At 45.0% G+C, this 22693-nt stretch overlaps 1 protein-coding gene across 10 annotated transcripts in view; it reads left to right on the plus strand.

Annotated features, from left to right (window-relative positions):
* Window positions 1-22693, plus strand: part of clcn2c (chloride channel 2c) — a 360814-nt gene that overhangs the window by 281806 nt on the left and 56315 nt on the right. For all 10 annotated transcript variants that reach the window (XM_070543366.1, XM_070543362.1, XM_070543363.1 and 7 more), the window contains 2 exons: window positions 13208-13277; window positions 19720-19830. In XM_070543366.1, coding sequence (XP_070399467.1) covers window positions 13208-13277; window positions 19720-19830 — 181 coding nt within the window. The remainder of the gene's footprint in view (window positions 1-13207; window positions 13278-19719; window positions 19831-22693) is intronic.

Here is a 22693-nt window from a genome sequence, read left to right on the forward strand (position 1 = left end):
GAAATTCAAATTACAAAATTCAAATTACAAAATTCAAATTACAAAATACAAAATGGAAATTACAAGATAGATGAAACATTCCGGTAAAATACAAATGTGTGAGACACAATTGGATTGAGTGGATGGATTGAGTGTACCAATGAAAACTGTGGAATGGATTCAACATAATAGAGGGCCATAATCAAACATGTTCTGGAAACGCCAAGCGGAGGTGGTGTGTTTTTAGGTGATTCTTAAAGACTGGCAGAGAAGGGGACAGCCTAACTGAGGGTGGCAACTGGTTCCAGAGTAATGGTGCTAGGACTGAGAAAGCCCGGTCCCCACGGGTACGACACCTAGACCGAGGGACAGCGAGCAGGCCTTGGTCAGAGGAGCGCAGAGCGCGTGATGGGGAATGTCTGTTCAGGAGTGTGGCCAGATAGGGGGAAGCACCACCCTGGAAGAAATGATAAACAAAGACGAGGATTTTGAATTGTGAGCGATAGGAAATCGGAAGCCAGTGCAGGGAGGCCAGAACTGGACTGATGTGGTCCCGTTTCCTGGTCCCAGTCAGGAACCTGGCAGCGCTGTTCTGCACAACCTGTAGGCGACGCAGTGTTGACTGACACAACCCTGCATATAGAGAGTTGCAGTAGTCAAGCCGAGAAATTACAAAGGCATGCAGTACCCGCTCCAGGTGGGCTCTCGACAGCATATGCTTGATTTTAGCAAGGCGTCGCAGGTGAAAGAAACTGGACCGGATCACAGAATTGATGTGAGCATCAAATTTAAGTCCTACATCAAGTTTCACCCCCAAACTGGTAACAACTGGTTTTGAGTATGGAGAAAGAGGGCCAAGATCAGCATAACGATCCACATTCCTGCTGTTGGGGTGAAAAACAATGAGCTCTGTCTTTCCCTCATTCAGATGTAGATAGTTGGACATTAGCCAAGACTTCACCTCATTAACACAGGAGACAAAGGACTGAATAGAGTGACCTTTCTCCTGACACAATGGAGAGTAAATCTGGCAATCGTCAGCATACAGATGGAATGATAGGCCATCTTTACGAAAGACTGACCCCAGAGGTAGCAGATAAATGGCAAACAAAAGTGGACCAAGGATCGACCCCTGCGGGACCCCCCACCGGAGCCCCTCCCAAGAAGAAAAAACATCACCCAGTTTAACACAGAATGTCCTGTTTTGGAGATACAATCTAAACCAGTCCAGAGCTGACCCTTTGATCCCAACCCATCGTTCCAAGCGATCGAGTAGAATTGCGTGGTCAACTGTGTCGAAGGCTGCTGTCAGGTCTAATAACAGAAGCAGCACAGATGTTCCGTGATCTAGTGATAGATAGATGTCATTTAGGACCCTCAGTAGAGCAGACTCTGTGCTATGGCCAGACCTGAACCCTGATTGGAAAACCTCAAACAGATCAGAGTCAGCTAAATGTGAGACCAGCTGCTGATAAACGACTTTCTCAAGCAGTTTAGATGTAAAGGGCAGGGTAGAGATAGGCCTGTGATTTTCGATCACAGAGACATCAGCACCAGGTTTCTTCAGGGTCAGCCGAATAACTGCTGCTTTCAAAGCAGCTGGAACCACACCTGTGCTGAGGCTCCCATTGATAATCTGACCAAGTGATGGGCCAAGACATGGAAAGGAAGCCTTCCAGAGACGAGGCGGTAGAACATCAAGTGGAGAGCCAGATGGCTTCTGCCTCGCAACTAGCTTACTCAGCTCAGAGTATGAAACTGTATTGAGGGAGCTCAGGGAGGGTGGTGATGGAGGAACTGGAACAGGGTCAACAGAGTTACCAGAAATAGCTGCTCTAATGCCTGACACTTTATCAACAAAGAATTTGTGAAAAACTTCAGAGTTTCCAGCAGCTGTAGGAGACATGGTGCTAGGCTCCTGATACACCAGAACTGAGTTTAGCGTTTTGAAGAGAATCTTAGGATTATTGGAGTTTGTCTCAATGATGTCTGCAAAATAGGCCATTCTGGCGGCCCTCACTGCATCCTGATAAGCAACCAGAGATGCTCTGAACAACTCACGCGAGACCTGTAGGCCATCCTTTTTCCACTTTCTCTCAGAGGATCTACACGCCCGCCTACAAGCCCGTGTGACATCAAAGAGCCAAGACTCCCTCCTAGGCAGAGACTTGCAAAGCTTGAGAGGGGCAACCACGTCCAGGACCTGATTACAAAGTACATCAAAGTGTTGTGAATAGTGATCAACGTTAGATGGATCTGGGTTAAAGGTCTCTAACCTTACGGACATATAGTCCACAAACTTTGAAATAGTTTCTGCATCCAGGGCTCTGAAAATAGTAGCTGGAGCTTCACACACAGGGACAGGACATGGCAACGTAACATCACAGAGTATTGGAGAGTGGTCAGAGAACACAGGAGGCAAAGTCACAAGGTTCATGATGGGTAGACCATAAGAGATAACCAGGTCCAGGGTGTGACCCCTGGCATGAGTTGGGGACGATACCCATTGAGTTAGATTGAATGACTCTAGCAAATTAAAAAAACCTTTAGCAAGCACATTATCAGGACAGCAGATATGGATGTTAAAATCACCAAAAAATAGAACATAATCATATTTTAGGATGCAGTCTGCCACAAGATCACAGAAATCATTAAGGAAGTTAGAGTCCGTCTTTGGAGGCCGATAAATCAGCACAACGAGCAGGCGGGGGGAGATGCACAACTCAAATAAGCACAGTTCAAAGGAAGAAAATGACATGGTGGGTGTAAGCTGTTTACAAGGAAAGCTGGATTTAAAAACAACAACCAGCCCTCCACCTCTGCCCCGTGACCTGGGGATATTAAAACACGAGCAGCCGGGTGGTATGAGCTCGAGTAGGGAACTTGTGTCACCAAACGGGATCCAGGACTCACAGATGCAGAGAAAACCCAGGTCATGCTGAATAAAAAAGTCACGAAGAATAAAAGTTTTGTTCAGCACAGACCTGGCATTGACCAAACCAAACCGGGTCTGCAGCGGGGTTGCAGCACAGAGATCGCGCACGGGCCCAGTCTCCTCTAACTCTGTGCCCGTAACCGAGCGCAGATTCGTCTCGTCTCGTCTTCCTCCGCTTATCCGGGTCCGGGTCGCGGGGGCAGCATCCCAACTAGGGAGCTCCAGGCCGTCCTCTCCCCGGCCTTGTCCACCAGCTCCTCCGGCAGGACCCCAAGGCGTTCCCGGACCAGATTGGAGATGTAACCTCTCCAACGTGTCCTGGGTCGACCCGGGGGCCTTCTGCCGGCAGGACATGCCCGAAACACCTCCCCGGGGAGGCGTCCAGGAGGCATCCTGACCAGATGCCCAAACCACCTCAACTGGCTCCTTTCGATCCGGAGGAGCAGCGGTTCTACTCCGAGTCCCTCCCGAATGTCCGAGCTCCTCACCCTATCTCTAAGGCTGAGCCCGGCCACCCTACGGAGGAAACTCATTTCGGCCGCTTGTATCCGCGATCTCGTTCTTTCGGTCATTACCCAAAGCTCATGACCATAGGTGAGGATTGGGACGTAGATCGACCGGTAAATCGAGAGCCTGGCTTTCTGGCTCAGCTCCCTCTTCCCCACGACAGATCGGCTCAGCGTCCGCATCACTGCAGACGCCGAACCAATCCGCCTGTCGATCTCCCGATCCCTCCTACCCTCACTCGTGAACAAGACCCCGAGATACTTAAACTCCTCCACTTGAGGTAGGACCTCTCCCCCGACCCGGAGGTGGCAAGCCACCCTTTTCCGGTCGAGAACCATGGTCTCAGATTTGGAGGTGCTGATCCTCATCCCAGCCGCTTCACATTCGGCCGCGAACCTACCCAGCAAGAGCTGAAGGTCAGAGCTGGATGAAGCTAGGAGGACCACATCATCCGCAAAAAGCTGAGACGAGATTCTCCTGCCACCAAACTCGACACACTCCACACCACGGCTGCGTCTAGAAATTCTGTCCATAAAAGTGATGAACAGAACCGGTGACAAAGGGCAGCCCTGGCGGAGTCCAACCCTCACTGGGAACAGGTCCGACTTACTACCGGCTATGCGGACCAAACTCACGCTCCTCTGGTAAAGGGACTGAATGGCCCTTAACAGAAAGCCACCCACCCCATACTCCTGGAGCGTCCCCCACAGGGTGCCCCTGGGGACACGGTCATAAGCCTTCTCCAAATCCACAAAACACATGTGGATTGGTTGGGCAAACTCCCATGCCCCCTCCATCACCCTTGCAAGGGTATAGAGCTGGTCCACAGTTCCACGGCCAGGACGAAAACCACATTGCTCCTCCTCTATCTGAGATTCAACTATCGATCGGACCCTCCTCTCCAGTACCTTGGAGTAGACCTTTCCAGGGAGGCTGAGGAGTGTGATCCCCCTATAGTTGGAACACACCCTCAGGTCACCCTTCTTAAAGATGGGGACCACCACCCCGGTCTGCCACTCCCTAGGAACTGCCCCCGATGACCACGCAATGTTGTAGAGACGTGTCAACCATGACAGCCCTACAACATCCATAGCCTTGAGATACCCAGGACGAACCTCATCCGCCCCCGGGGCTCCGCCGCTGTGTAGTTGTTTGACTACCTCAGCAACTTCTGCCCCCGAGATCGGACAGTCCATCCCCAGGCCTCACAGCTCTGGTTCCTCCTCGGAATGCGCATTGGTGGGATTGAGGAGCTCCTCAAAGTATTCCTTCCACCGTCCGACTATAGCCTCAGTTGACGTCAGCAGCTCCCCATCCCCACTGTAAACAGTGTGAGCGAGTTGCTGCCTTCCTCTCCTGAGGCGCCGGACAGTTTGCCAGAACCTCTTTGGAGCCGATCGATAGTCTTTCTCCATGGCCTCACCAAACTCCTCCCACGCCCGAGATTTTGCCTCGGCAACTGCCACTGCTGCACCCCGCTTGGCTATCCGGTACCTGTCTGCTGCCTCCGGAGACCCACAGACCAGCCACGCCCTCTAGGCCTCCTTCTTCAGCCTGACGGCTCCCCGAACCTCTGGTGTCCACCAGCGGGTACGGGGGTTGCCACCACGACTGGCACCGGCCACCTTACGGCCACAGCTAGCAACAGCCGCCTCGACAATCGCAGAGTGGAACAAGGCCCACTCGGACTCAATGTCCCCCACTGCTCTCGGGACGTGGTCAAAGCTCTGCCGGAGGTGGGAGTTGAAGACCGTCTTGACAGGTTCTTCTGCCAGGCGTTCCCAGCAGACCCTCACTATGCGTTTGGGTCTGCCAGGTCTACGCGGCATGTTCCCTTGCCATCTGATCCAACTCACCACCAGGTGGTGATCAGTTGACAGCTCCGCCCCTCTCTTCACTCGGGTGTCCAAAACATACGGCCGCAGGTCAGATGATACGACTACAAAATCTATCATCGACCTGTGACCTAGGCTGCCCTGGTACCAAGTGTACCGGTGGGCATCCTTATGTTCGAACATGGTGTTCGTTATGGCCAAACTGCGGCTTGCACAGAAGTCCAATAACAAAACACCGCTCGAGTTCAGATTAGGTGGGCCGTTCCTCCCAATCACACCCCTCCAGGTCAAGCTGTCATTGCCCACGTGAGCATTGAAGTCCCCCAGCAGGACAATGGAGTCCCCTGATGGAGCACTATCTAGCACTCGTCCCAGGGACTCCAAAAAGGGTGGGTACTCTGAACTGATATTTGGCCCATAAGCACAAACAACAGTCAGGACCCGTTCCCCGACCCGAAGGCGCAAGGAAGCTACCCTCTTGTCCCCCGGGGTAAACCCCAACACACAGGCAGAGAGTCTCGGAGCTAACAAAAAGCCAACCCCAGCCCTCCGCCTCTCACCCGGAGCAACTCCAGCAAAGTAGAGTGTCCAACCCCTCTCCAGGTCTCGGGTTCCAGAGCCAATGCAATGTGTCGAGGTGAGTCCGACTATATCTAGCCGGTACTGCTCAACCTCTGCCACAAGCTCCGGCTCCTTCCCCGCCAGCGAGGTCACGTTCCATGTCCCAAAAACTAGTTTTCTTGTCCGGGGATTGGACCGCCAAGGCTCCCGCCTTGGTCTGCCACCCGATTCGCATTGCACCGGACCCTTCATGTTCCTCCTGCGGGTGGTGGGTCCACAGTTGGACGAGCCCATGTATCCGGTTTGGGCTGGGCCCGGCCGGGCCCCATGGGCGAAAGCCCGGCCACCAGGCGCTCGCTCACGGGCCCCAACCCCAGGCCTGGCTCCAGGGTGGGACCCCGGTAACCCTCCGGGCCGGGTACTCCGACTCTTCATTTTAACCGCCATGAAAGATCCTTCGAACCGTTCTTTGTCTCACCCTTTACCTAAGACCAATTTGTCATGGGAGACCCTACCAGGGGCACTAAGTGCCCCAGACAACATAGCTCCTAGGATCATTAGGGCACTCAAACTCCTCCACCACGATAAGGTGACGGTTCAAGGAGGAGCAGATTCTCCCAGCAAACCCCAGTCTGGCGTGATCTTCGAGCCGATGGGCCGTGGCGCGGTGCCGATACACCATCAGAGCCGGCCGAGTTCCCTGGGCAGGGCGCCGAGTAATCCAGGAGACATCTCGGAACCATCGGGTCAGAAGCTGGGCCGGATCGGGCCAGCCGCTTGTTCAGGGATCCAGGCCGACGTCTCACGCGCCGGCTACCTCTCTTTCCTCGTCTTCTCCGATGCTTCCTTCTCGAGCTGGGGCGGACAGAGGGCCGACACATCACGGCTTGGGTGGAGAGAGCACGCGGGCAGTTCAACCAGCAGCATCGTCCGTGAGGTTCATAGCTCGCACAGCCCGGTTCCCAGCGCGCGCTGCCGGCTACATCAACGGAAGGACGAAGCCTCAGCAGCGCAGCTCGATCATATGTCAGCAGAGGATCCACACCATTCAAAAAAGGGATCAGCGACAAGAAAAGTGCATAAAAGCCAATAAAACGCCAATAAAAACCGATAAAATGCAAGGCATCAGTGCGTAAAGAGGACGAGCAGCTCGCAGCGTGACCGTGCGCAAGCGCCATCTCTCTCAACTCCCAAGATTCTTTTGGGTTTTAATGTCTTGTTGCTCATTTCCCCGTTTTTAGCTGACACAATCAATCAAGCAGCCCTTTCTACTGACAAATAGCTTGAAAAGTGTCAAACATCTTTGTAAACGAGACAAATGGCGATGCTAGGTAGTAGTTTGACACAATGGGCAACAAAGTAGTGGTGACTGAAATGAATGAAAGACAAAAAACAGGTATGACTTTAAAAGAAAAACTAGATCCTGAGCTTATGAGATGGTGAAGAGCTGGCGTCGAACCTGCCCTGCTATTGTTTACTTTTACCTTATCTTTCTTTTCTTACCATTTACACACTTTGCTGCTGATCTCTATTGCTGATTGACTTTCTGTGATTGCTTTGATAGCTTTACTGTCATATTTTGTCATCTCACCAGCTGCTCTGCCAGATTGCCCATCTCCAAAATGTGCGTTTGCGTAGGTCATACATTTGTTGAAAGTTACACACATTTTTCCATCAAACATTTTTCTTTAAATTACAAAAGTTTGCAGTGAAACTGACTTTCACCACTTCCAGACTCCTTCTGTGTGTAATCTAACCTTGTAAATGAGGTCCCAGCCATGTGGTTAAGTCGAATCAGCGCACAGAGCTTTCCTTACATTTATACATTTTGCAAGAATTAACTACAAGTTGTCAGTAAACGGTTGAAGTATGAATTCGTTTGAGTTACTGTTTTTACTTTACTGTGTGTTTGTAACTACGTTAGACCACAGTGTTGTTTTGTGGAGTTGTGAGAAATATCAGAAAATAACCAACACTATGAAACCCTCATGCCCTGTTCCCTCTGAGTTCATGGCCTCTAGTTTAAAGATCAACTTTGGCCATGAGCCTCCAGACCCGTCCATTAGGCTACAGCTGGAATGAACGCTTTACAGTCTGCGTGGAGGAACAAAAACAGATAATCCAGTTACTCTTTTTATCTCACCATGTGGGTAATTTACAGTCATCAAACATTTGTGCGTCTGGTAGCACAGAGCTTTGAGTCTCGCCATTAAGTCTGTGTTGTGGTGTGTTTCATGGGGGTGTGTGAACACCTACGCACATATGTGTGTTAGTTCGGGGTGTGAAAACGGCGGCACTGTAGGTCTGCAGAAGGTGATGCATTACATCACTATAGCAGCAGGTCTTAATTACAACTAACTATAGACAGAGCAGAGGGAGCAGGAAAGGAGGAAGAGACACGGAGCAATGAGAGTAATTAAAAAGTCTATTTGAAACCAGGAGATTATAACAGCCACCAGATCGCAGTAATGGCTTTTACAATTCATTTCTTTTGTTTTACCAATGTCAATACTAAATGATTTGAGATGATCTCAGAGGTGGATCAGAGAGGAACTCTGTTTTCTCGTGGTCAGTTCCAGGGTTTTTGAGTGCATTCGACCTCATTTAGGATTGTATTTTTTTTTTTCGTTTTATTCATTACAATAAAAACTTCTTTGACGAATTGGGATAGATGAATGTCCATTATTATTTGGATTCTGAGAGGTTGAGGACCAACAAACTGTAAGACAGAGAGGAAATTATCTCTATCTGGCCCCAAAACAATTTCTAATCGGAATCTGGTGCCTTTGAGCCAGCAAGGCTCCAACGAAAACTCCCCCCTCAGAAGATATGTGGAATGTGTCGTCGCTATGGCAACTCAACTCTGTCCCCTTTCCCAGCCTGGGCAGGGCTGCGGAAAGGCCACCGAAGCGTCCAGGGTCACTGTAACCCTCCAAACCTCAATCCCCCCCCCATCCACACTGAGGTGACATGCGCTGCTTCATCGTGGCTGCAGGAACTGAAGTTGGGATAGTCCTAACCCACCACCCCACCTAGTGGACACTCATGTTATGTTGTCTGAAGTCTGTTGCATTTCTGTCTGAGGTGCTTTTTGGCAGAGCAAATATGCCCTCCTGGTGAAGGGTAACTTTGAAGTGCCTTTTTTTTCCTCCACCTGAACCAATCCTCATGTAACCCTCTTATCTCTATTAAGGTAGCGCGACTCGGGTTGCGAATGACCACAGTCACCAATTCTTGTCATGTGTCTTGCCCATGTATGTCTGATCTCTGAATTGTGTGTACTAAAACTCTAATTTCCCTCTGGGATTAATAAAGTATCTTTGATTGATTGATTTGATTGATTTGAAAGTCCAGGCAACCAGATGGAGAATACATTATTAATGATAAACACCCATCTAGAACTGGATGCATTTTCTTTCTAATAAATGACGATATTGTTGTGAGCAATCATTTGTAGTAAAAAAAATTTGAATTAACTGACCTAACATCCTGTCTTAATTTAGTCATATTGTACGCTCTCGTTACTCTGACCCTGTTGGTTCTGGTGTCAGATGAACGGGTCCTAGGGATAATAACTGATGGGAGGGGTGAGAGTTCTGCGACTGTGTTCGAGTTTAAAAGCTAGCTTGTTTCGCAGATTTGCCGTTGCAGCTTTAACCATAACTCATCATTAACTAGCACTGGTTTATTTTTACCAACCACTAGTCTATCATTGTTTTAGACCATTTTAGGAACCATTATAAAACTCTGTAATAAACAACCAGTCATGATTGAGGATTCAGACGAGTTATTGCTCTAGTACTTCTGGGGCCTCGTTTATCAACCGTACTTACGCACAGATGTGTGCGTATTTCGTGCTTAGGCACAAATTTACACCATTTGTACTTGTGTGTGAAAATGTTCCTAAATATAAGAACAACTCTGACCACGTGTAGGAACAGCATCTAGTGGTAGAACGGGGGAAATGCAGTACTGAAGGTCTCAGTCATCCACGTGTGTTCCTCATCCACTAATTATACAGTGGGGCAAAAAAGTATTTACTCAGCCACCGATTGTGCAAGTTCTCCCACTTAAAATGATGACAGAGGTCAGTAATTTACATCATAAGTACACTTCAACTGTGAGAGACAGAATTGAAAAAATCCATGAATTCACATGGCAGGATTTTTAAAGAATTTATTTGTAAATCAGGGTGGAAAATAAGTATTTGGTCACTTCAAACAGGGAAAATCTCTGGCTCTCACAGACCTGTAACGTCTTCTTTAAGAAGCGTTTCTGTCCTCCACTCGTTACCTGTATTAATGGCACCTGTTTGAACTCATTATCTGTATAAAAGACACCTGTCCACAGCCTCAAACAGTCAGACTCCAAACTCCACTATGGCCAAGACCAAAGAGCTTTCGATGGACACCAGGAAAAGAATTGTAGACCTGCACCAGACTGGGAAGAGTGAATCTACAATAGGCAAGCAGCTTGGTGTGAAAAAATCAACTGTGGGAGCAATTATCAGAAAATGGAAGACATACAAGACCACTGATAATCTCCCTCGATCTGGGGCTCCATGCAAGATGATCATGAGAACGGTGAGCAAGAATCCCAGAACCACACGGGCGGACCTGGTGAATGACCTGCAGAGAGCTGGGACCACAGTAACAAAGGTCACCATCAGTAACACACTACAATGGCAGGGAATCAAATCCTGCAGTGCTAGACGTGTTCCGCTGCTGAAGCCAGTGCATGTCCAGGCCCGTCTGAAGTTTGCCAGAGAGCACATGGGTGATACAGCAGAGGATTGGGAGAATGTCATGTGGTCAGATAAAACCAAAGTAGAACTTTTTGGTATAAACTCAACTTGTCGTGTTTGGAGGAAGAAGAATACTGAGTTGCATCCCAAGAACACCATACCTACTGTGAAGCATGGGGGTGGGAACATCATGCTTTGGGGCTGTTTTTCTGCTAAGGGGACAGGATGACTGATCCGTGTTAAGGACAGAATGAATGGGGCCATGTATCGTGAGATTCTGAGCCAAAACCTCCTTCCATCAGTGAGAGCTTTGAAGATGAAACGTGGCTGGGTCTTCCAACACGACAATGATCCCAAACACACCGCCCGGGCAACAAAGGAGTGGCTCCGTAAGAAGCATTTGAAAGTCCTGGAGTGGCCTAGCCAGTCTCCAGACCTCAACCCCATAGAAAATCTGTGGAGGGAGTTGAAAGTCCGTGTTGCTTGGCGACAGCCCCAGAACATCACTGCTCTCGAGAAGATCTGCATGGAGGAATGGGCCAAAATACCAGCTACTGTGTGTGCAAACCTGGTAAAGACGTATAGTAATCGTTTGACCTCTGTTATTGCCAACAAAGGTTATGTTACAAAGTATTGAGTTGAATTTTTGTTATTGACCAAATACTTATTTTCCACCTTGATTTACAAATAAATTATTTAAAAATCCTGCCATGTGAATTCATGGATTTTTTTTCACATTCTGTCTCTCACAGTTGAAGTGTACCTATGATGAAAATTACTGACCTCTGTCATCATTTTAAGTGGGAGAACTTGCACAATCAGTGGCTGACTAAATTATTTTTTGCCCCACTGTATTTACCCAGTATGTAGTTATGTTGGTGGAAAAACTGCTTTTGCTCATTATTGGTGCTAAAACCAACAAAAGATGCGTGTGAGTGATGGGAATCTGATATTATATCATGATGAATCTGTGTTATTTGAGGATTTGACAGAGCGCGCACACTGGAGGGAACGCTTTCTCCGTGAGGAAGAAATCCTTCTGCTATGCTGTGATTTGGGACTCTTTGTGGAGCAACAGACAAACTTCACGAATCCTATTCCTGTTCATATTTTATTTTACAACTACGAGAACCCCCCAGAACCTCCTCCTGTTCCCCCGTTGTACACGCAACCAGATTGAATGACAGCTCAGAAGAAGCTGAGGCAGCACACTCAGTCAACATTTCCAAATGAAACTAACTCCAAACAGAACAACTCCTTAAATGTAAATGGGAACCTGTTACTCTACCAGTTATCAAATCCGTTTTTTATTTATTTCTGACAGGAACGTCTCCTCTGTCCCGACCGCGTTTATAACATCTGCAACCTGTTTGGATTTTTTGTGCTTCAGCAGCCAGTGATCCGATCTTGTCACTAAAGTTTTTCTTATTTTTTCTGGAGAACAAAAACTGGGAATTCCCTCATGTGCCGAGGACGTAGCGTGATGAAATATGATTAATTGAGGGTGTTTCTCTACGTAAAGGATGGTGAATGGACATGAGCACCTGGGTACGCACAGGTGGGATTTATCATCAGACGATCGCGGAGGAACGTGCATACGAGAGGCCACCGCATGTTTCATAAATCAGGAGTACAGACATCTTAAATTTAATTTGTAGGAAGGATATAGGAACGTTCGTACAAACGTTTTGATAAATGAGGCCCTGGTGTTTTACTGTTTTTTTTTTTTTTTTGTACAATGGGTACTTTTCTATTTACACTCCTGATTATGAAGTCATGATTTTCCACAAGCAGCAGTGATCAGTTAGTCTTTGTTTTACTACCAAACACCTTCTGACAGCTGATTGATTTAGTACTAAGGGTGTAGGCGAGCATCAATAAAATCTTTAATTAAAGTTTCATTCTAACTAATGATTTGTGCTCCTGGTTTGTTTCTACAAATGAAGTAATGTATTTAACTTGTTCTGGACCTCAGGTGTGACCACTGTGTGGTGGGACACTGTGTGTGACCATAGTTTTGGCAGCGTTTCTTCGTTATAGTGTCCAGGAAGTCCAGGACTTATCCTATGTTAACAAAGATCAGTACTGTACTGTCTGCTTAAAGCTTAAATAGAATTTTAATGAGATATCTAACGGAATGTCTGAGTCCCACCATGCAGGCCTTCCAGTTTATTTTAAATATCACCATTTCAACTCTTTCTCCAGTGTGATATACCATTCTCCTTTCAAATGAAACACCCTTTGGGCACTCACGTCAACCCATGTCTTTTAAATGTACACTTGCGCGTATGCTCAGAGCTGACGAAAATGCCCACACATTATCAGCGCCGACATTTTCCTTTTCTGTTTGCTGTGTCTAATTATCCATCCCTTCCCCTTGCCTGGTGCACAGTCAGCCAATTAGCAGAGCCCGCTCATTACCCAGGGTTTATTTCAGACTTTATCAAATGAAGAGTGGATGTGACAGTTCAATCTAACCTCAGCAATACGCCTCGCATGAACGCCTCCTCGCCGCTGCTGGACGATTTAATGTGGCTATCATTTAAGGGCACACTGGGTAAAACTCTGGAGCTAATTGAAATGCCACCCTGTTCTTTTATTTTATGACTTTATCCTTCTTTTTTTCCTCTTTTCTCCCTCTTGTAGTTCTGGATGTCTGCTCTGGCCACCACCATCCCAGTACCCTGTGGAGCCTTCATGCCTGTTTTCGTCATTGGTAATAAACACCGTCAGCACTGTGGTTCAGAGTTTCCCACATAAGGAGTAACTGTAAACACTCAAATTAGAACAATACTAGATTATTTTAGAGAAAAACATAATAGTTATGCTAGAGATCATATTCAGAGGAACTAATTGTGACGGCACTGATTTAATAGGACCTTTAAGTAGAAACCACAGTATTACGTACCAACGGTTGAACTTTCTAGCTAAAATGAAACTTGCCATTAGTAAACCCATGCTGTCCTGTATGCCCTATATCTGTCCTGTCCCTTTAACTTATTGATCAAGCAGTAATTCATACAATCACCACCTGAAGGTTTTCCTTCACATGTTCTAGTGCTAAAGCAAAGCTAAACCAAGACTTGCTTAGCATCAGTTCTGTCATTTTCCAGCAGTTAAAGCTCTAGCTCTGATAAACTTCTCAGAACCCTTTGGCCCAAGCAAATGAGCCATATTGGTGGGGAGTTGGGGGTGTTTATTTAATCAATAATTAATCATTAGTTGGGTTAGTTTTACTTGTGTACCACTTAATTTAAGATTAATCAACATTGTTAATTAAGATTAATCAATCAAATCAGCAGTGAAACAGTGGGAATTCAATGTCAGTGCCCCTGCAGTTTCTGTGTTTTGATAACCAGTCAAGCAGGTCAGAACACCAGTGATGGAGAGAGTCACTGATCTGATTCAGTGGTTTGTTCATGACGTTAGCATTGCGACTACACTGGTAGCTTCAGTGTGCATTGGATACAGCTATATGCTATACGTCTGTAAAAACCATGGTTGCATTGATTGCTTCACGGTTAACCTGCTATGTGTTCGTTTTTGAGGCACATTGAACGCCTCGTCACTATCAGCGGAAGCCACTTGGTGGGACAGTATTGAGACAATATTAACCAACATACGTACTTTCCAAAATGAAATACATTTCTTGAAAACAAGTCCGTGACACCGTCTCTGGTTTCTGCAGCAGCATATTCTTCTGATCATTCTCATTGATCTGTGTACCGGAAGCTTTGTGTGAGGTAATTTAAGGTAATTCCTTATCATTGTGGCATTCGTGCAGAACTAAAGAACTCCAGACAGAATGACTAACAGTGGTTCAGGGAAGTCCAATAAACAACTGAGGTAAACTCACATCTCCCTGCATCTCCAACGTTCAGTAACTTTAGATACTGCAGCTGTCACAATAGCCCCTTATGGATCAGGTTTATATTAAAAAACTATTTCCATTTTTGGTTCTTTTTTAAAACACAGATAAGGTTTCTCTTTACCTTGCTGACGGTTTCGTTTGCGGCTGCGAACTTCCTCAGAGCTGACGCAGATGGTGGCGTCACTTCCTACTCTGTTTATCCGCGGGCAGCAGAGGACGTTGTCGCCCTCTGCTGCCCACTCTTCCCTCTCCGATGATGCAGAGAGGGGAGAGTGTCACTTCCTAAACAGCATCAGCTCTGAAGATGTTTGCAGCCACAAACTAAACCGTCAGCAAGGTGAAGAGAAGCCTTATCTGTGTTTTAAAAAAAAGAACCAAAAATGAAATTAGAAGGCAAACACAGCAAGAACGTACAAAAGATGTTTTAAAAACTATGTTCAGATGTTTACATAGTTTCATAATAATTCCTAATAATTATATGATAAGCTCTAATAATTTTCTGATTCTGTTGGTTCATTTTTCTGAGCAGAGTGATTGTCTAACCCTCATTTCAACTCTCTTATTTCAACAGCATGTTTTAGCAATTCAAATATGTCTAATATGTAAATATCACAGATGAAGTGCGTTTCTTTTCATGTTGAATTTATTGATTAATGGAAAAATAGAGGATCAAATGCATCCTTCACAGAGAAGAGGGAAAAAAACATTGTGATGATGTTTAATAACCAGACGTGGGCTTGTAAATTCTTTGCAATGTGTTGAATATTTCAAATCGCGTCACGGATTGGATCAAATCGAAAATCATTTTCAGGTGAGTGTAGGGTTAAATATTGTTGCTTTTAAGCTTAAACTATTACCTTTACTAATGACCAATAAGCTGTGATATTCTATATAAACATAGAATATCAACCTGTTGGTCTTTGGATGGTTAATCCGAAGATTCTAGGATTCTTCGCTTTTTCAGGGATCAAACACACTTTGTCTCAATTCAGACAAAGTCAGGTTCATGACAAGTTAACCAAGGCTACTGTGATGGATGAATCTAAGTGGATGGGATGTGATGTATGGTGATTGAATGGCGTGTATTTATCAGAACCTAGTATCTAGAAGAACTGAGTTTTGGGTGTGAAAAAGAATTTGGTTTGGATTAACTAGGAAGTTGGTTCTTATCAAAACCACATCAGACACAATTCATGCTGTGTCTGCCTCACCCTTTTTGGAGATCCTCTTCGCCGATCTGGAAGTCAGGAAGGTCGGATGACCTCTGGGCACCGAGGTTCAGTAGATTAACCACAGCACCGACTCTCCAGTTCAGAGATGTCTCCAGGCACAACAGGTTGGAACTAGTTTGCGTCTAGAAGGACTCTGAAGCTTGGTTTATGCTTGACGCATTCACTTTCCACTTGGTGATGCGGCTCGCGGATGGAATACGCTTCACAACTCGCAGCGTTTATGGTTCATGCGGCTCGTCTCTGCGGTGAGCCAATATTCTCCCAAACTGTAGGGTGTAGCATGGAGCTCTACGGCATGCATCCAACACTACACCATAGTAGAAGTAAAAACTGTTGTTTACAACATGGCATTCCAGTATTTTTTAACAGCGTCCTTGTGTTTTCCGACAGTGCGAGCTATTTCTCTTCAAGAATTATTAACAACATGTTGATCACGGTGATCTCTGAGAGCTGAATCATACAAATGTCTGTATTTACGAACCTCTGCCATACTAGTTCTTGCCGGTCCGCCATGTTTTTCCGCGTGGTTAGAAATTTTCCTAGGTGTGCGTTGCGGAAATTTTAGGTCATGCGGAGACGCGGTGGAGGGGCGTGGTTGTTAAAATGAAGCAATTTCGCCGCGTGGAGCCGTGCGGACCTTGCGGATGCGTCAAGCATAAACCAACCTTTTGGGAGTCAGAACTGTATCAGCTATGTTCTGCAGGAACCGTTTGCTGTGTCAGCTTCAGCGTGTAGCAGGTTTTTGACAGCTTGTCAAAAGATGCTCTGGGTTAAAGAGGTTTTTGCTCCGGATGGCCGGTCCGTAGCTTTCTCTAGAACTGAATCACTCAGGAAGTGACCTTAGTTTTATTAAAGGTTTTACCAAACAAACCTCAGAACACTCCTCTTTCAGGTAAAAGAGCTCTGATTTGTGGATAAGAAATTCATATGTGTCATGACGTTTAACTTAACCTTGTGTCAGGAAGATATGTGTGTGTGTGTGAGTGTAGATGATGATTACCTTGCCATATCAAACATTACTGATCATCATATATAAATCTTTCAATGTAATAATAATATTCATTTGAACTTCAGTAATTCAAGCACAGATTAATCAACCTTATTAATTTCAGCACAGATTAAACATTATTATTATTCATCAGCCATTATTGTTCATTCGACCATATGATTATTTACTATTATAACGGTTCAGTCCTTTATTCTGTGCAGGACAGCCTAGATAAGCAGACAGGCTTGGCAGAGAAGAACCTTGAGAAGGGAACATGATGTTGACAGTCTGAGTGTAAACATGCAGTGCCAAATCTTTTCCTGCAGCTTGGAAGATTAAGAGACGCACAGAGGCAGATTCATGTCTGTAGATGACCGGTGGCATGTAGGTCAATCTGTAGGTGACAACTGACCATTCATGGACATTACATCAGTAATGAATCATCAGCAGGGATGACTCGTATTGGCAGAGGGTTTCACCGTATTGTTAATGTATCGTGTTGCTGGTAGCGTATGGAGATACCAATCAAATTGACCTCAGCGGTGGAGTTTCACATCCCTGCCACATAGAACTGCCTTCACAGTAGTTTTGTTTTTCTACTGAGTTCACAAACAGCCTTTTAAGCATTGTTTATAAACAATATCAGCTTTAAATATCACCAGTCGGAGTTTATGGATCCTGGTCCTCTGTTGGCAGTAAAGATTTCCAAATACAAATGTAAGATCAGTTAGGAATATTCATAAGCAGCAACTGCTGATGAAAACCTCATTTATTAGTTAGACTGGTGAAATGAATTTAGCTGCATGTGGAAGGAAGGAGACAAGCCCTGTGATCTTGAACTGACTCTTGTCTGGCACTGGAACCTCTCTGAAGACGAAGCTTCTAGTGGAGCAGTGGCACACAGATAATTATGACAGCATGTAAATCGTGCTCACCTTCTCAAAAGCACCTCTGTACCAGGTTTAGTCAAAATAATAAAAAATAAAGTCCTAATCAAGAGTTTAAGACCACCTTTGGATATTAGCAAGGTTACTTCAACAAGCAACACAAAGAAACAGAAGTGAGACAAAACATTTTCTGAGCAGCATGTTAGTGAAAACGTTTAATCCGAAGGCTGTTTCATAAATGATCAAAATTTTAAGGCCACGCCTCCAAATACCCCGTAACCCCTCCCCCAAACAGAAATCAAAGTGCCAAACATGAGCTCAGTAATGAATCGTTGATCACTTCAAAGACTTGTTACGACACGCTTGATGCAAGTGTTTCCATGAGGTGAGTGGGAAGATTTCTCCAAGTGCTGAAGTCAGATGGGCATCTACTGTCGGTTTTTGTAAGCTTCTCTTGCCATTAGGGTTCATTTTCATGCTGAGCTGGCCCTGAATCTTGGAGAGATATAACTCAGTCATGACTATGTTTAAGTTAAAACAGATAACCGGTTTATTACAATCCAGTCCATGTCAGTACAGATTCATGCATGCGTCTGGAGGAGATCCCAGTCCAAATCTTCCCGAAGCACACTTTTTATCCTTTAGGGAAACTGTCCACTCCCACGAAGGGAGATGAGATGGGAAAATGCATCTCCTCCGAGTAGCTAACCAATGGCTCGTGGTGTCTTATCTTAAGAACTGAGGCTCATTCTCTTCCATTTAAGGTGAACTTTCTGCATCAGAGTCTCATCATGTCTCAGCTGGAGCTGATCATCTTACCATGTGTGGTAAACATTTTATAGACAATACATTTGGTTTGGAAAGCAACACATTCCTGAGAGTTTAAGCTTGCTGTCTGCATGTCCCTCTGAGGTCAAAGGTTATCCTGAGAGGTAAACAATGGCCTCATGTTGGCATACCAGACTGAAATGCTTCACGTGACTCACATTATCCTTGTTATTCTAAACTTAATACAGAAATACAACATTATATGATACTATTTCATTGATGCATGATACATTGTTTATAGCAGACACTACACCATCCACCCCCAAATGTTCTCAATTGGATTTGGATCAGGGGAACCTGCAGAATGCTCCAAAAGAGTGTTGTTCTCCTGAAAGAAGTCCCTGGTCCTGTGGGCATTGTCCTGACCCAGTGGTCACCACAAGGATCCTCAGTTATGAACAATGCCCCCTGAACATCTGGACATAGCCAGCGGCCGTTTGATGCTCCTGCACCTCCTGAAGCTCCATTGTTTCACTGAAGGGAAAAGCTCCTCAGTCCATCATACAGTAGTGTCCCTTTTGTTGTGGTGCATAGAAAACATCTCAGGGGAAATCTGCTTGTCATGTCAGTAACTTTGAAAACCATCAGGACCATCAAGGTTACATTCTTCTCATCAGAGACTAGAATTTTCTCCCACCTTTCAGTATCCCATGTCTGGTGCTCTCTTGCAATGTCCAAATGATCGTGGAAGATATATTTTTTTTATTTTTAAGTTATTCAGTATCTGATTACCAATGCCGACCTGCGGCATAGTGCTGGTGGATATTTTGGGTCTTCCACTTGACCTTTTTGTTTCTAAACCCCCAGGATGTCCTACTGCGTCCCACCTCAGTGGTGAGAAGTGGTTAAGAAGTTCAACAACCTGACCACAAAGAGGGGACATCGTTTTGCCTTTGCCATTAGAACATCATGGCAGTGTGACTACCTGACAGAAAGTGAATCCACGTTGTTGCTGTAAAACTGCCTGTTTGAATTGAAGTGTTGTTTTTAATAAACTGCTTCTCAGAAAAGGTTTTGTCTCGCTCTCGTTCCTTCTTGTTGCACTTGCAACGTTTCAGGGGACCTTAAGATCCAACCATGCACAATATGATTTTGCATGCCATTATTCTAATAGCATTAACATTTTGATCAGGATTGCATCCGCTGTGAGTTATGGTACTGTTTTTATTTCATGCTCTTTAGTTTTTTGTAAAGCTGTAAGAAAATTGCAAGTTTTATTTAATCATCTTGTTTTATTATTGTGTGTGTGTGTGTGTGCGTGTGTGTGTGTGCGTGTGTGTGTGTGCGTGCGTGCGTGTGTGTGTGTGTGTGTGTGTGTGTGTGTGTGTGTGTGTGTTGTTCCTACTCTGTAGGGGCAGCCTTTGGTCGTCTGGTTGGAGAAAGCATGGCGGCCTGGTTTCCCGATGGGATCCACTCAGATGGCTCCATCTACCCCATAGTTCCAGGTGGCTATGCCGTCGTGGGTAAGTTGAATGCACTTCCTGTCGACTCATTAAAGAATATATTAGAATACTCTTTTCAGAGATATATCTTATGTTGTTTAGTTTGTTTTCTTTTCAGAAGAAACCTCTGCTAACCGTTTGGATGTTCTCCTTATACTCAATGCTTTTATTCTCCTCCAAACATTTTCTCATCTAGACATCTAGAAACTCGCTGTTTTAATTTACAAACAAATGTTTCCTCAAGGCTACATGATGGTGCAGTTGGTAGCACTGTTGCCTTCCAGACAGAAGGTCGCCGGTTTGAGTCCCAACTGTGTGGTCTTTTTGCAGCGCACCTCTGATCGCTGTGCCTGAGACAAATAATGTCAATAACTGATGGGACCTGTAAATAAATAGTTTAGAAATAAGACACAAATGCATTTCTCACACTGATAAATAATAATTCATCTGAGTGACAAGTTGCTGCTGTAAACCCCTACAGCACTGCTGGAGACGACTAAATCATTTTTATGCCACATTTTGCTTCTATTTTCAAAATGCACTGGATAAATCTTGCTGTTAGTATTTCCAAGATATTGGTTGGCTTTTCGGGTCTGTATTGAGTACCCTTAAAGAGCAAGTCACCCCCTACCAGAGTCTAACTCCCAGTGTTGGGAACGTTACTTTAAAAAAGTAATTAGTTATAGTTACTGATTACTTTGTCAAAAAAGTAACTCAGTTACTAACTGAGTTACAAGATCATAAAAGTAACTAATTACCAACAAAAGTAACTACTTAGTTACTTTTTTCATTAAAGAATGCAAGAATTACTACAATAGTAAAATATAAATGACTAATGACTAAACATAATAAAATGTATGTCCAAATGTTTTATATAAACCTGAATAATTTAAATAAATAAGCACTTAACAGGAGGAACTACTAACAGGAGCATTACACTAATCTAGACTATTAAAAGGTCACTGTGTGATATTTAAAAAAAAACCCAATCAGCTAAAAACTAAAATTGCAAATAGCAACACCTGTAAAGGTTCCCGAGCCTTTAAATGGTCTCTCAGTCTAGTTAAATTACAGAAATAAATGTAATTTTGAACAGCATTTTAATTTTTCCAGCTTCACATAATTGTGTGTTTTCAGCAGCATTTCTGTTGCTGGTAATCTAGTAATGGTTAAATAAATAAATAAATGTCCTTAAAAATGACACTAGAAGAGGCACAAATCTGATGGAGGACTTACATTTACTAACGTGGGTCAGACCCAAACACAGAAGAGCTGAAGCTGGGTGGTAAACACACACAGGTAGTTCTAATAACACCTGAGCTCCATGTCGTTTGAGACTGATGCATCAGTGTTACAGCGGGACTAAAGACATGATCAGGAACAGGTTACAGCTGGATGATCTAGGAAGGTAGAAGATCAGGACGTCTGAGCTGTGAACAGGTGAGCGGACCTTCGGGACGTCCCGCTGTCACGCTAAGGGCACGGCTGCAGACCCGCAGATTCGCTGCTGCACGCATTTTCTTATCAGTAACAGGAACAACGTTTTGATAAAAGAAGACGTAATTAATTAGTTTGCTCGTTACAGAAAGAAATATTTTTTATTAACGCGGTTATTTTAAACTGAGTTATTCCCGTTGTGTCTACAGAATGCAGTGACTGAGACCGTGAGGGTCTCCGCCCACCCGGCCAATCATCATCGTGTTTGTAAGTGCGTTACCGACACCTCTCTCTCCCTGGCTGCAGCTGAAGTGTGGCGGTCAGAAAGCCTCACGCTGCTGCTCAACGTTCGACAAGCACATAGTAACGCACAACGTTCCGTCCCCAGTAACGGTAACGGCGTTGCAACGGCGGGAAAAGTAATTAATTAGATTATTCCGTTACCTATAAAAGAACGCCGTTAGAAACGCCGTTATACTTGAACGGCGTTACTCCCAACACTGCTAACTCCACTACCACTTCATGTTTGACAAATGCAACAAATGCTGTTGCCTGGCAGACCGAGAGGGCGGAGCCGCTAACAAATACACACACACACAGGCTCACGACAGCATTGTGACATCGTAATGTACCAGTTTACATCATAGCATACCTCTTAGCCAATAGCGATGGCAGATTTAAATTCAAATACAGTACAGAGATTTTACCTGACAACGGCACAACAATGCCAGTTTTAGGTAGAATATTAAAATTTTAGCTAAGATGCACTGAAGTGCCAAATTATTGACGGCACGTGTCTGCAGCACGATTAGACTCTTGTTTATTTAGTTTATCAGCAAAAAAAAGTTTATTTGGGGGTGGCTTGCTCTTTAAATAAACCAAGTGCAGCCGGGGAGCATTCCCGGGGAGATTTTGTACGGTCCCCACTTGAATTACTAAAAAGGTGAATTTTGTCTCTCCATACAGCATGTTGATAAAGATCACCACTTTCTAACATGGTTGTGTTCAGATTTTTACGTTTTAGCCTACCTTGAAGAGTGCAACTGATACCATAAAATAATGTTTGCAATCTTCTAAAGAGCAAGTCACCCACAAATCAACTTTTTTTTGCTGATAAACTAAATAAACAAGTGTCTAATCGTGCTGCAGACATGTGTAGTCAACAATTTGGCACTTCAGTGCATCTTAGCTAAAATTTAAATATTCTGCCTAAAACTGTCAGTGTTGCGCCGTTGTCAGGTAAGAACTCTGCACTGTATTGTAATTTAAATCTGCCATCGCTATTGGCTAAGAGGTATGCTAAGATGTAAACTGGTACATTACAATTTCACAATGGTTTGGTGAGCCTGTGTTGAGTAAGAATCTGGTAAGGGGTGACTTGCTCTTTAAAGAGCTCTTTAAAGAGCAAGTCACCCCTTACCAGATTCTTACTCAACTCCCACTTCCT

This window comes from Nothobranchius furzeri, chromosome 13 (assembly GCF_043380555.1).
Source record: "Nothobranchius furzeri strain GRZ-AD chromosome 13, NfurGRZ-RIMD1, whole genome shotgun sequence".
Taxonomy (NCBI): Eukaryota; Metazoa; Chordata; class Actinopteri; order Cyprinodontiformes; family Nothobranchiidae; genus Nothobranchius; species Nothobranchius furzeri.